At 45.4% G+C, this 14,121-nt stretch overlaps 2 protein-coding genes across 4 annotated transcripts in view; one reads left to right on the top strand and one right to left on the bottom strand.

The window, feature by feature from the left end:
* cpsf1 (cleavage and polyadenylation specific factor 1) overlaps positions 1–5,110 on the top strand; it is a 23,476-nt gene extending 18,366 nt beyond the window's left edge. The window contains exons 28-38 of the mRNA XM_084484880.1: positions 420–510; positions 638–722; positions 1,111–1,252; positions 1,634–1,786; positions 2,106–2,282; positions 2,979–3,045; positions 3,131–3,178; positions 3,900–4,055; positions 4,289–4,418; positions 4,533–4,671; positions 4,878–5,110. Of these exons, the coding sequence (XP_084341006.1) occupies positions 420–510; positions 638–722; positions 1,111–1,252; positions 1,634–1,786; positions 2,106–2,282; positions 2,979–3,045; positions 3,131–3,178; positions 3,900–4,055; positions 4,289–4,418; positions 4,533–4,671; positions 4,878–4,925 (1,236 nt within the window). The 3' untranslated portion in view covers positions 4,926–5,110. The remainder of the gene's footprint in view (positions 1–419; positions 511–637; positions 723–1,110; positions 1,253–1,633; positions 1,787–2,105; positions 2,283–2,978; positions 3,046–3,130; positions 3,179–3,899; positions 4,056–4,288; positions 4,419–4,532; positions 4,672–4,877) is intronic.
* adck5 (aarF domain containing kinase 5) lies at positions 5,102–14,121 on the bottom strand. Of its 3 annotated transcripts, none has more exons than XM_084484881.1 (15): positions 13,966–14,121; positions 13,195–13,286; positions 12,967–13,113; positions 12,809–12,884; positions 12,295–12,495; positions 11,980–12,120; positions 11,751–11,864; positions 11,465–11,596; positions 11,105–11,188; positions 10,898–10,997; positions 10,380–10,458; positions 9,946–10,037; positions 6,864–7,116; positions 5,818–5,934; positions 5,102–5,719 (listed from the first exon to the last, which is right to left on the bottom strand). In XM_084484881.1, exons 1-15 carry the CDS (start codon positions 13,987–13,989, stop codon positions 5,617–5,619), a joined length of 1,755 nt encoding a protein of 584 aa, XP_084341007.1. In that variant the 5' UTR covers positions 13,990–14,121; the 3' UTR covers positions 5,102–5,616. The 3 variants fall into 3 exon arrangements, with proteins under 3 accessions (XP_084341007.1, XP_084341008.1, XP_084341009.1); XM_084484882.1 differs by having other exon boundaries at positions 10,898–10,979; XM_084484883.1 differs by lacking the exons at positions 13,195–13,286; positions 13,966–14,121 and having other exon boundaries at positions 12,295–12,490; positions 12,967–13,028.

Raw genomic sequence — 14,121 nt, 5'->3', positions numbered from 1 at the left:
AAGATAAATCTTACTTTTTTTTCTTTTTTTTTTAAGGCATACACACGCATCACTCGCAATTGCTGGATACAGTTAGTAACTCACCGACCCGCACAGTACCAAAAGTGTGGAGACACTTAATGCACTCCCCATGACTCCACACTCACCATCTCACCCCTCTTCATAGTCTGAGTCACTGCTTGTGTGTGTGTGTGTGTGTGTGTGTGTGTGTGTGTGTGTGTGTGTGTGTGTGTGTGTGTGTGTGTGTGTGTGTGTGTGTGTGTGTGTGTGTGTGTGTGTGTGTGTGTTAATGCACACAAATTAAGAGCGAGATCTAGCTGTTTTGCTCCCTGAGTGTGTTGGACAGGAAGATGAAGACACATGGATGGGAGCCATTTCCAAAGAACTGTTCAGTTAAATGTTGTGTGGATTCTTCCCAGGTGTACGCCATATGCACCAGTGTCAAAGAGCCTACCACACGCATCCCCAGGATGACGGGGGAAGAGAAGGAGTTTGAAACCATAGACAGAGGTAAGAAAATAGAACTTGTAGCGTCGCTACAACCTGTCACTCTTATCCCAGCCTAGTCTGTGAGGAATGAGACCGGAGGCGGTGAAGTCTTAGTTTGAACCTATTGCTTGTGTCTGCCCGCCTGTAGACGACCGCTACATCAACCCTCAGCAAGAGAAGTTCTCCATCCAGCTCATCTCCCCCGTCAGCTGGGAGACCATCCCCAACACGCGGTAAGAGACGGCCCAGCCGCCGCCCCAACACAGCTCACCCTTCTCCGTCAGGACAGGGGACTCACTGTTATTTACAAGTGAACGGAGGGCAATGTGATGATAATAATATGCAATTAGTCCTCTTATGGAAAAGAACAGTATATGTTTTGCAGCATTTCCATAAAAAACATAAGGATAACCATTCAATATATGAACCTCCAAACCAAAGAAAAAGACCTAGGCCATTATTGACAACATACAGTAGAGCCTGTCTCAGTGGTGTTGTATTAAAGAGCGGCAGCTCCACTCATCCACTGCTTACAGAATCTCTATCTCTTTGAAGTGGATTGGCTGAAAGCGTCATTGCTCATAGAAGGTATATGATTGAGGTGTTTTACCATCTGGGCAGGATTGACCTGGAGGAGTGGGAGCACGTGACCTGCATGAAGACGGTGGCCCTGAAGAGCCAGGAGACTGTGTCGGGCTTGAAGGGCTACATCGCCGCCGGCACCTGCCTGATGCAGGGGGAGGAGGTCACCTGTAGGGGCAGGGTGAGTCCCTGCTGCTGTTTTTACCACCACAGCCCCTACCCCACTGCACTACCCCACTGCACTACCCCACTGCACTACCCCACTGCACTACCCCACTGCACTACCCCACTGCACTACCCCACTGCACTACCCCACTGCACTACCCCACTGCACTACCCCACTGCACTACCCCACTGCACTACCCCACTGCACTACCCCACTGCACTACCCCACTGCACTACCCCACTGCACTACCCCACTGCACTACCCCACTGCACTACCCCACTGCACTACCCCACTGCACTACCCCACTGCACTACCCCACTGCAAGATTTTAGCACTAGGCCAAAATCAACCAGATCGACCATAAGTTTGTCCCACTGCATTCCTGCCCCCTTTTAGATCCTGATCCTGGACATCATCGAGGTGGTGCCGGAGCCCGGACAGCCCCTGACCAAGAACAAGTTCAAGACGCTGTACGAGAAGGAGCAGAAGGGCCCGGTCACGGCGCTGTGCCACTGCAGCGGCTTCCTGGTCTCCGCCATCGGGCAGAAGGTCCTGCCCCCGCTTGTCAAAGTCCTCCATGTGTTAAAGCTGTAAACAGCGGCGTAGCAAACACTGGTTTAGTGTACAAACCAAGGGTTTGAGACACCATATGCTTTGTGTTTTGTTGGAAGTGCCGCACCACAAAAAAGTAACAGAAGAGTTTCTATGCTCTCTTGATCGTCTATCGTCTATAAGCTCTTATTTGAGCCTAGCAGCAACTAGTTTTAGTCACTTGGATTTCACCATTATTATTAAGTAGTTCCATTTTTGTGTTTTCTATTTGTTTGGCGCTCCGACCGATTCCACCCTTCCGGTCCTCCCCTCACAGATCTTCCTGTGGAGCCTGAAGGACAACGACCTCACGGGCATGGCCTTCATTGACACGCAGCTCCACATCCACCAGATGTTCAGCATCAAGAACTTCATCCTAGCGGCGGACCTCATGAAGAGCGTCTCACTGCTGCGCTACCAGACGGAGAGCAAGACCCTCTCCCTCGTCAGCCGGGTGGGTGGGCTCAGGGGGCGGCTGTCGGTCTTCTGACCAATGCAGAACCATTTTCATGTGGATTGTTGAAATTGTGTTGAATTGACGGTAATGAGTTCTAGGTGTTGTGCATCGGAAGTCTCCTCGTTTTGGGTCCATCGAGCTGTTGTGGTTTATTTGATTGATTTACACTACCGGTTAAAGGTTTGGGGTCACCCAGACAATTTCATGTTTTCCATGAAAACTCACACTTTTATTCAACAGTTTTCAGCTGTGCTTACATAGTTGCACAAGGAACTCACCAATTAGCCTTTTAGTACGATTAGCTTAACAATGTACCATTAGGACACAGGAGTGATGGTTGCTGGAAATTGGCCTCTGTACACCTATGTAGATATTCCATTAAAAACCAGCCGTTTCCAGCTAGAATAGTAATTGACCACATTAACAATGTCTAGACTGTATTTCTTATTAATTTAATGTTATCTTTATGGAAAAAACAGGGCTTTTCTTTAAAAAAATAAGGACATTTCTAAGTGACCCCAAACTTTTGAACGGTAGTGTACATGGGAACATCGTAGCTGAACTGAAACCCAATGGTCCCAAACAGAAAAGCCTGACTGTCCCAGATTATGTTAACTCTATTCTAATCCAATCCAGAGCCCAGGTCTACCCTCAGTCTTCCTGACCTACTTCCTGTTTATTTGTTTATAACAGGACGCAAAGCCCTTGGAGGTTTACAGCATTGAGTTCATGGTGGACAACAACCAGCTGGGATTCTTGGGTAACGTTGTATTTAGCTATAGTGCTAAACATCAGCTAACTGTCTTAAGTATGCGTGATGTCATGGATTCTTTCTCTAACTTTAGTGTCGGACCGAGACAAGAATCTTTCCGTCTACATGTATCTACCTGAAGGTAAGGCTGATGCTCTCTCCCTGTTTTAATAATAAAACTACTATTGCAAAGTCAAGCAAAATGAACATAAGCATACATTTTTAAAAGGTCCCATGGCTTGAAAATTTCTATCGCAATGGCTCGAATTCATAATATCATCCGGAGGCGCACACAGCTTTTGGCTGTGATAATATATATATTATATTATATAGATATCTATATATTATATTATTTAGATATAGAGCTCCAGGCCTCCCGCTGGAGCACCCAGAGTGTTCTAGAATATTTACAGAACACGACCAAAAGCTGTGTGCACCTCCGGATGATATTATGAATCCGAGCCATTGCGATACATCCACTGTGAACACTAGTGCATGGTACCGTGGCCACAAGCTGCTTAGGGCCACACCCCCACCCTCCACCTGGACCCGATTCTCTCCTCCTCATTAGCATTTAAAGATACAGACACAGAAACGGCACGTTTGTGTACTGTATTAGGGCCATACTAACACCTATATAAAAGCATCCATAAAGTAGCATGCCATGGAACCTTTAAGATATGCTTGGAAAATAAAAGCTAATATAGAGTTGAAAGAGTCTGCATACCACTGGCTAGTTGTATGCAGAATGTATGCTTATGTTAAACAAACATGGGTTTGTCAACATGGGTACATGGGTTGCCAACACAGCCTTGTATCGCCTGCCACTCACTCTTGGTTTGTTGTGGGGTTGACTCTTGCAGCTAAGGAGAGCTTCGGGGGCATGCGCCTGCTGCGGCGGGCAGACTTCAACGCCGGCGCCAACGTCAACACCTTCTGGAGGATGCCCTGCAGGGGGGCACAGGACGTGGCCAGCAAGAAGTCCCTCACCTGGGACAACAAGCAGATCACCTGGTTCGGTACGTGTCTCTGGCTCTCTCTGGTAGCTCTCTCTCTCTGGCTCTCTCTAGCTCCCTCTCTCTCTTGCTCTCGCTCTGATCGAACCAAAATGTTTGACCCCAAAAAGAAAGTATTGTATGTATAGAAGAATGCCCGCCTTTCTTAAACCTTATGTTAAAGTCTATTCTCCAGTGCTTCCGCAAACATGAGCACTATGGAAGCGTAGACCCTGAGTGTTGCTGTGCTTCCTCAGCCACGCTGGACGGAGGTCTGGGCCTGCTGCTCCCCATGCAGGAGAAGACGTACCGCCGACTGCTCATGTTGCAGAACGCCCTGAACACGATGCTGCCCCACCACGCAGGCCTCAACCCCAAGGCCTTCAGGTACACACACATGCAAATCAATTATTAAAGGATTTGGCTGCTTCACTAAGAACCCAGTTTAACTGTTGACTCGAAAAGTTTTCAAGTAACCAAACTTCATGTGGTGTCCTCCAGAATGCTCCACAGCGACCGGCGGACGCTGCAGAACGCCGTGCGCAACGTCCTGGACGGGGAGCTGCTCAACAAGTACCTGTACCTCAGCACCATGGAGCGCAGCGAGCTTGCCAAGAAGATCGGCACCACGCAGGACATTGTGAGTATGAGCCGGAGGCCAGCACTTCACTGTTTTGGGGTTGATTTAAATACAAAGGTGCTCTAAGGAAGGTTTGAGAGCTATCGTTTGTGTCGTTTGTTAGAAATGCCACACCAATCCTATTGCCATAAGTGAGGAAAGTGCTCCGAGAACACAATAGCGGAGAAAATGGGTGTGTAGTGTTTGAAAGTTTCCATCCCCTGCAGATCTTGGATGACCTCCTGGAGATCGACAGAGTTACGGCTCACTTCTGAGCCACAACATTCCCATTTCCGCATCGTCCCACCAGCCATTTATTTTATAGTAAAACAATTTGAAATGAAGAAAAAAAAAAAAGTGCTATCAGTTTTTTTTTTGTGAACATGAATTGTTATTGTGCAAAAAAAATCTTTTTCAATATTTTGTACACAAATTTATGATTAAACTTGATTTCAGAATCCTGAAATTGGTTCTTTATTTGATGATGTGCATAGTCAGATGAGTGCCATCGAGGAAAAGGCTTCACATTTTCTAATATGTTCAAATAACTGACAACATTGCCTCTTGTTATCTGCATCAAGGTTTTAAATTATATCTGGCATAAAACATAACTATCATCACTGGAGAAAATGTTCACCACCAAGTTTTCCTGAAGTTTTATTTAAAAAATGTTTGCCTAAAATTGGAGACTAAAATACTAAATAAAGTTAAATAGATTAGCTAAACATAAAATTGTACATTATGGTAAAAACATTAAACATTAAACGTCTGTCGATCAGTTGGGAGCAATTCTCTTGGTATAATAAAAGGCGAGTTCTTCACAGCCTTGAATACATTCCTAGCGATGCCCATGGACTATCTCAATGGGATCTGGTGAAAAAAACCAAAGCACTTCTGCCTTGATGCAGTGTTGTCCATGAGTTGTGACCAATATTCTCTGGTGTTTTTCAGTGGTATTCACTCCCTCTACCTCAGGTACTCGTACGCCTCGGCATCCAGGGACACCAGACCAAAATAAGACAGCAGGTTCACAAAGGATCGCGTCAGACTCATCATTGCCATCTCGGAACTGAAAAAAACATAATTCCAATCTTAATTTAAACGACTAGAATTACAACTCTATGGTTTATTTCTGGAACTCCAAACAGAGATTTGCTCCATACATACCGCAAGGCCAGCTCAAACTTGAGGCTCTCCCAAGCCGTCCGCATCCAGCACAGTGCTTTGAGTTTGGACAACACCCCTGTCCTCTCCGCCTGGAACTGTCCCCACCCACGTACCGCACTAAAGGACAGAACAACGTTTTAAACAGCAACTATTAAACATAATCAGTGCACTGATTCACACAAAACATTTTTGGAATCTCTGAACATATCTCTGTTCGTATCTGTCACGATACACATCCATTTTAAGGTTCTTCACGTTCTGGCCAGTGCGGCTGATTAAAACAAACAAAACAAACAGTAACATTTGGCAGTGAAAGGTGTCCAGATCAGACTGCCAAACTAACACTAAGCCTTCCTTACATTTTCAGATGAGAGAAAATGTAGATATTATTCCATCCAGAGGGTTTATATAGTGCACCGATACTAATGTAGATGCCTTGGAAAGTATTTTAGTGAAGCATAAAAAGCAACCAATGGCAAAAACGCATTCTATAGGGAATGTGGAGCTACATCACGCCGGGCGCCATCTTGTGAGGCAGAACCACCAGGAGTAGCATTTCAATAGCATTTGGGTGGAGTAAACCTTTAGAATCAAGTACATTTAAGACTATTAAACACATAGAAGGTAGTACTTCAATCTTAAAAAAAAAAACGAAGGTCCTAGAAATGGGAAAATTAAAGGGCGACAGTAGCTCATGTGGTAAAGCAGGTTGACTAGTAACCGAAAGGTTGCTAGTTTGATCCCCGGCTCCTCTTAGCTGAGTGTCGAGGTGTCCCTGAGAGAGACTGCTGACATCCTGACGAGCTGGCTGTCACCCTGCATGGTTGACTCCACCGTCGGTGTGTGAATGAATAGTTGCAAGTCGCTTTGGATAAAAGTGTCAACAAAATCCCCTAAATGTAAATGCGGTCGGGGTCCATACTGCCGACCGACAGAGACATGGCCCTCTAAACACGCCTCATTCCCCCTAGTGTTAACACGGCACACCGTCAACTTTACATTCCCTAGCGACAGTTTTCGCCAACGATCAACACTCATACACTCACCTCTTGGCCATGACGTAGTAGCGGTCCACCGGGGCGCCCAGCGAGATGTTGATGCTGCGCACTGTGTTGAGGTTGCGGAACACCAGCAGCATGGGCCGGGGCATGGACTTGAGCACCCGCATGATGTTCTGGAAGCGGTGCACGGCCATGTCCTGCATGTAGGCCGTCTCCTCGCGGCTCGGCAGGCTGGACAGGCCCAGCTCCCTCATGTTGATGGGCCGCTGCAGCAGCATCTCGCTGAACAGGAAGTACTCTGCAGGAGCACACGGAGAGGGAATTCATTATTCTGTCTGTTCTAACGTGTTGCGGTGATTGCGACTGGACTCTCCTTATGGTTAACCGGCCAGAACCCCTTTAATATGTTTGGCCTGTATGTATGCATGTCAATTATGGCATCACTTGCACTCCTGATCATCCCTGGAAGGAGGGACCCCCCACTCTTCGTTCCTCTGTGCTAATTAAGAGAGTTAAGAGTATTTTCTTGCCCTCTGGGGGGCTAGGGTCAAGAGGGTGTCATAAATATTTGGCCTGTTAAGCCCTTTGAGACTGTACCTGTAATTAAGGGCTGTACAAATAAAACTGAATTGAATTGAGGGAGACAGTGAGTTCGGGCCCTACATGTATTATGTATTCGTATTGCAGTTAGTTGGGTTATTCTGATATTAAAATGAGATGGGTGAAATGGGTTTTAGAGTGAAATGCTGATGTTTTCATGTGCCGCCTGTTCATTACTTAATTTACCATTTCAAGTTGAAAAGGAACACTGACAACAGTTTAGTAACAAGGAGTTGAAGATTAAAAGAGATGTAATGGGTTTCATAGTGCCATGATGCAACCAAATACCCACTTAAATGCCGTCGTTGTAAGATTCAATGGCCCTCCATTAAGTAAACCTTGCTGACGTTACATAGTTAACCAAAACCAGAGAAGAGCGTATACCAGAAGTGCGGGAAAGCATTCTTGGACAGGCTGAAACATGGTGTTTGTTTGTCATGTAAAAGGGTCAGTGAACCCTTCATCGTTTTCTTTGTTTAAAACGTGGTTATGTCTTATATGATCTTCGACAGTTATCCATGGCATTTTATAAAAATTAGGCCATTATTTAGGGAGAACTGGTGTAATCCTGTTTTAGCCGTCCTCCATCAACCAGTGTGTGAATTTTCTCCACTGCTCTGAATATAATTTGCGTTGGTCAAACCCAAGGCCCTTGGACGTCAGGAAAAATTGACCTAAGAATTCACTAGATCTAAATGAGTGCTGGATTAAAAAAAATAATTAAAAATAAAATAAAGACCTTTAAAGTGCTTGGAGCAATAAAGAGGTCCTCAACAGTGCTTGGCTTTAGCCTAGCGGAATCCGAGCATGAGCCTTGTGTGATCCGTCAGCTCAACATTCACCTAGGATACAATTTTTATACATCTGGAGTGCTGGGCCAAGCTTGATACATGTTCTTCCTCTCCAGTATCACTGCATTTTGCAATAGAATCAATCGCTATCTTTACTTTATATTGTATTGTTGCTGCTATGTAGCTGTTGAGGAACAAAGCATAAGAATTATTCTCTTGTATACAATAAGATGTAATAAAAGCAATTGTGATTCTCTTCACGTGGGCTACAAGCACACAGCGATGTGCTGATGGCTGTGCCGTGTCAATGGTTGTTGTGCTCTCTTGCAGGCATTCCTAGCTCAAATATATGGCTGGTTGCCTAGCTAACCCGCGTTGTTTAGCCCCCCATCCTCCATCTCTGGTTCGGGACGAATGACACACCCAGCCCGTGGTGGCACAAGCTATCATCATGTATGCCAACAACAACCAGCTATCGGTAGAAAATAATGACTGAATGCGTGTGTTCACTGTTGACATAATAAGTGATAGAATGTTTTCAGATGCTGCAGTCGATACATTTTTGTTTTAATCTGTCATTTTCTGCGGCTTTATTGCTGAAACACACATTACTATTCAGTCAGAAAATACTGTCCGTAATACACTCCATCACTGCCCATGGCATCTTTCGACCACCCAGCCAGACCAGATCAGAGTTTATAATAATGAATCCTTATTTCCTGGGTGTATATATGTATATAATAATGCAATTTATTTTGTTCCCGCACAGTAATTGTGAGCGGAAACAAAGTCCATCACAGTAGCATGCGCATTTATTTTGCTTCACCTCTGCTGCTGCTGCCTGAGCCTTAATTTGGGCCTGGAAAAACCCTGAATCTGTCCTTGAAATGCATCCTTAGTTCCCAGATGTGAGAATGTACATACAGTGACACTGAAGTGAACGGAACACTAATTTCACTCTTTACCAACGAGCCAGTCCATTGCAACTGGTGGGTCGAATCAAGCCAAGGTTAACCACTGTGCTCATGACCAGGATATTTAACATCAAAGGATTCACACTGCCTGCCGCTCAGTCTCTGGCTCTAATTCTGTGAGCATGTGCAGTGAAGTGTGAACACAGAATCCAATTCTGGATTCTGGGCACTATTGGAAAAGGCTTCCTAGCTTGGAAGCTTACAAACCAAGATACAGCCCGGTAGCTCCTATACAATTGTTTGGAATCTAATGGATGACAATGAATGGCTAACTACCCATTTCAGAATGCGTCTACACTGCAAGAGGCAGCGAGTTGATCATGGCTGATCTCATCTCGGGCTGGACGATGTCATCAATGAACATAGGGTCTTATCAAACAAGCCACATTTTTTAAGCCTCTTGGACTCATAGTAGAACACCAGGGTGTGGGGTTTATCCCATACACAGCGTCACTCATTATAATGATAATACACAACAAGGGAACTCGCTTAAAAAAAAAGAAAAGGCACAAAAAGTTAGCATGGGACTTAACCATGGGAATAACAAGTTTCTTAAATGTCAGAGTTTGAATTGCAGCGGAATCGCGGTCACTTACACTTTACAATATCCTTTATCTTACACTGAACAGAAACATGGCTGTCCTTCATTGTTCCATATCAACACATTTTACTATAATTACTATAATTGCTTTGGCCATAAAAAAAAAGAGAAAAACAAGCCATTCATCAAGCTGTTCTGTAGACAGGACAAACAGTCCTCACCTTCGACCCCAAGCGCAGCCGAGTATTTCTTCATGGCTGCCTCGTCACGCAGGATGATGGCCCTCCACAGCTTGCAGAGGGACGCACGGTCGCTGCAAAGTTCAAAGTTCACACCCAGTTAGAGTCCTAGATCACCCCTCCCTGTAAACATTAGGTTCATTTGTGGACAGGCCAAGTCTGTTATTATTTTTTTAATTGAACGTTTTTAACTATGTATGTGTATTCATTTTGAATAAAGACGACTTCTTGGACAGAACTTTATTCTCTGCCAATAGTCGTCAACAGCTATGAATAACTCTTCCAAAAAGGCAGACATTTTAAAGTGTGAAACCAAGCAGCCCTGTGCTTTAAAATCAGCCGTGCTAATCTGCTTATAAACTTGGCAAAACAAACCCATAACAACAGCACCTTGAAGGGAGAGATGGATGCTGTACCTTTGACTGAGGTGTTGATACAAGCCGTGATCCAACAGCACCAGCTCTGCCTTGTTGTCCTGACCTCGTCTCACCAGAACTGCAGCACAAGCACATCCTCAGAGCCCCGCTTTGGCCAAGCTTGCGCTTTTAGTGTGACAGAGTGGGCGGTCAACAGCAATTACAGAAATTATACACTTGTACACGCACACCTCTTACATTATTGCAGTGTCTTCACAAGGTCAGCACAGTTCTGTAGTTTTAATCAGGGTAATATAATTAAATCATGCACGTGTATTATGAAAATCCAAAATGAGTGTAATCAATGCCAAAATACCATCACACCTTTATCTCTTGTGCGTGTGCGCATGTCTATAGTGGTAATGTGTAATGTGTAGTATTAAATCTATACAAATGCACATTTCTGTGGCAAGCTCTCGAGTGAGGAACCAGATCCAGTCATCTATCCTGCCCCTCAGGTTTAATCTCTTGATCCCGTTCCCTGTCCGTGGTGAAGACCTGATATACACGTTACCCACCGTTGCCCGGGTGTGGGTCTGCGTGAATGAAGCCTGTGCTGAAGATTTGCTCTGCAAACGTGCAGATCAGTTTGTCAGCCGTCTGCAAGGCACACATGGTCTGTGTTGTGTTATAATGCTGTGGTGATCATCACTGTGCTCATGGCTGGCACCATCAGAATCATCATCATAGTCATCACCATCATCATCATCATCATCATCTCTTACGTCTTTCAAACTCAGTCCTTGTTTCTTGATCTCTGCCACGTTGTTCACTTTGCAGCCCTCGCAGAACTCTGCCGTCAGCACCCTCTTCAAGCAGAACAAACAACAAAACAAGTGTGACTTCATCAGTAGCATGTCCAGACACATTGAGAAGGGAGACAAAGAGTTGCAAAGTATATAACAGGGACAACCCAGCCTTTACGAAGGGGTGTGGAAAACGCATATTTAACTAAATGTACTTATTTATTCATATGCAAGATTTAGTAGGAATGGCAATCAGGAGTAGCCAATCACATTTCTGTGGGAACATGTGTCTTCAAGGCTACCCCCCTGCAATCAATGGATGCTACTGTTCCCCCTCACCTTACTGGTTTCCTTCCAGAAGACTTTGGGAACAACGATAAATTTCAAGTGATTGAGCTCCACTGCGCACCTCTCTGAGTTCTTGGCCTCATTTTCAAAGTCCAACTCTTGGGCTAACGTCTCCTTCAGGTCCTGCGGTGATCAAGAATCACAGCGTCAATCGTATCAATCGAACATCACCATCCATCATAAGATGTAAAAATGTAACGCCACGTTATTGTATTTATTCAATTTCATCAAAACCAAATTGAAGGATCGTTGCTTGTCCCTAACCTAGAATGCCAACCTTGAGCACCCATCTGAATCCAAAGCTGGGGTGCATGAACGCAACAATGTCCAGGAGGAACTCCAAGGTCTGGATGTCACCGTCGAAGCGTTGCCTGAGGTCGATGTATTGCACCTGTGGGGAAATAAACCAACAAACATCATGAGTTTCAAACCCTAAAGAGTGTGGGGAAGAAGACTCTCAGATACTTTTGTCATGGTGAACGCGCATCAACCCACGTGGTACCCACCTTCACAGCAACAGGTGTGCCGTCAAACAGTTCCGCCTTGTGGACCTGGGCTAAGCTGGCTGCGGCTATTGGCTCTGGGTCAAATTTTCTAAATAGCTCATCTGGGGATTTACCAAAGTCTTCTTGAAACAGAGCGTCCACCTGTCATTCAGAAAATGGGGGTACAAGCAAAAGTGCACCGCTGATCATCTTCTCCCAACAACAAGCATAACAACCAAATACGACCGATCATTTTTGACCCTCTCCCTATGAATCCGGACCGTGTTATGTCGCTATTAACACTCCCGATAAAACAACCGTAACTTTGAAACGCACCTCTTTGTAGCCCCTGATCAGTGCCTTGTCCTCCAGTATCTGCAGCGTACGGATGTACTCAACAGGGAAGAGGTGGTTGAAGGAGCACAGGCCCTGGCCCAGCTTGATGTAGATCCCCCCGTTCCTCACCGCGCCGCTCACCATGCGGTCCGCCGCCCTCTGGTGGCAAGCAGACATCGCCGCCAGGTAGGGTGGGCTGCTCTGGCAGGGCGACACACATTTGTGACTCAAGTTTAGTTCCACTTGAAATAAGCCTCACTGCGGGCTCCGTCATGCGGACAACTTTGCTTGTGGTGCATTATGCAGCAAGGCAAAATTTGAGTTCACGCGTGTCTGAGTGTTAAAAAGTGGTCACATTTGACTGGAATGGCTAGTGAAGTCAATTTCTTTTGTGCACAGACATGCAGTCTCTGAGCTTGAATAGAAGTGAGCTGAAAATATGACCGTTTGGAACTGTAACCCTTTGTATGATATTTTGACCCATTGATTTAAAAAAAATGTAAATCAATTATACCTCATCAAGGTGGCGTAACGCCACGTTGGTGGTCCACCAGTAGTCCACCGAGATGTGGCACCCGATCGTCAGTGATCTGAGGAGAGTCAATAAAGACTTTTTCTTTTCAAAGAACCAGTACACTGTCATGTGACTTGATGGTGATGATGTAATCAAACCTGCAGAGCCGTCTTTTGCCAGCCACAATGTTCCTGATTTTCCTTCTCTGCTGAGAATCGGCCAGGGCGTATCCAACCCCCCCCATCGCAACAGCAGCCGTGACCCCTAAAACAATCTTCCGTCTCCGCGTCATGCTCCTCCCGTCCCTGGAAGGACGATAAGTCAAGCCAGGAGTACGGACAGGGAACAGATGAGGTGAACACATGTTGTTGATGTACAATTCACACCTCAGGGAGGTACTTAACGATCGCAGGTGGTGTGGTGAGCCGGGATGTGCACATCTGGAGAACAGGGGCATGTGGCGCATGCACAAGCGCACCTATAGGAAGGAGGGAGAGCTCAAGTCAAACTGCATTGGGAACCACTCTGCAACACCTAGCCAGGCATAGCATTGGAGTATTGACGTGATAGCAAGTATTTTGTAGAGCCGGTTTGGGTGGGGGTCTGCGTCAAGGCCACTGTGACCAGCCTAGAAAACGTTGTTGTTTTACCACCAGTCCCTGTGTGTGTAAGGGACAAAATGTCTGTACACTGACAAATTGATTTACTGATTAGCCCTAGCCTGTGTCAGGGACTTCAATAGTCCCTGGTTGTTCTCGTGGTTTCTGCAACACTTAAATATTAAAAGAAATGTGAAACTCCCAAGTGATGCCAATGCTTCAGTATGCCTCAATGATAGCTACCAAAGCTTTTAGGAGATCGTATTATGCCTCCAGTCCAAGGAAATATGACTAAACAACTATGACATTCTTTATTCACAACATCACTTCTTTCATAAAAATATACGAGTAATCTGCCAATGCAAAGCAGGTCTAACTGACCGACTCATCTGTAATGTTGGCAGTAATGTTTCAAGAGCCTTTTCAGTTTAAGCGTACTGGGGTCACTGCTAGGTTGGGCTCCTGTGCTGGTCCTGTTCGCGACCACTGATGAACATTGGACTTGTCTAGTAAGCAGACTCAAATACAGTTAAACAACACAAAACACTGAGACATTACCACTTTAGATGCCTCCACAGCCATACTTCCTGGGCGCCGAGCAGATCTGTCACCGCGGTAGAGGATTCAACTAATGTATTCTTCGTTTCGGCAATAATGTAACCTTCGGTACGCGGTACTTCGGTAATGTAACCTTCTGTCTGTCTCGAGGCTAGA

Source organism: Micromesistius poutassou (genome assembly GCF_964030765.1).
Source record: "Micromesistius poutassou genome assembly, chromosome: 20".
NCBI lineage: Eukaryota > Metazoa > Chordata > Actinopteri > Gadiformes > Gadidae > Micromesistius > Micromesistius poutassou.
Note: the sequence above shows the minus strand (reverse complement) of the source record. Positions and strands in the feature narration are given on the sequence as shown.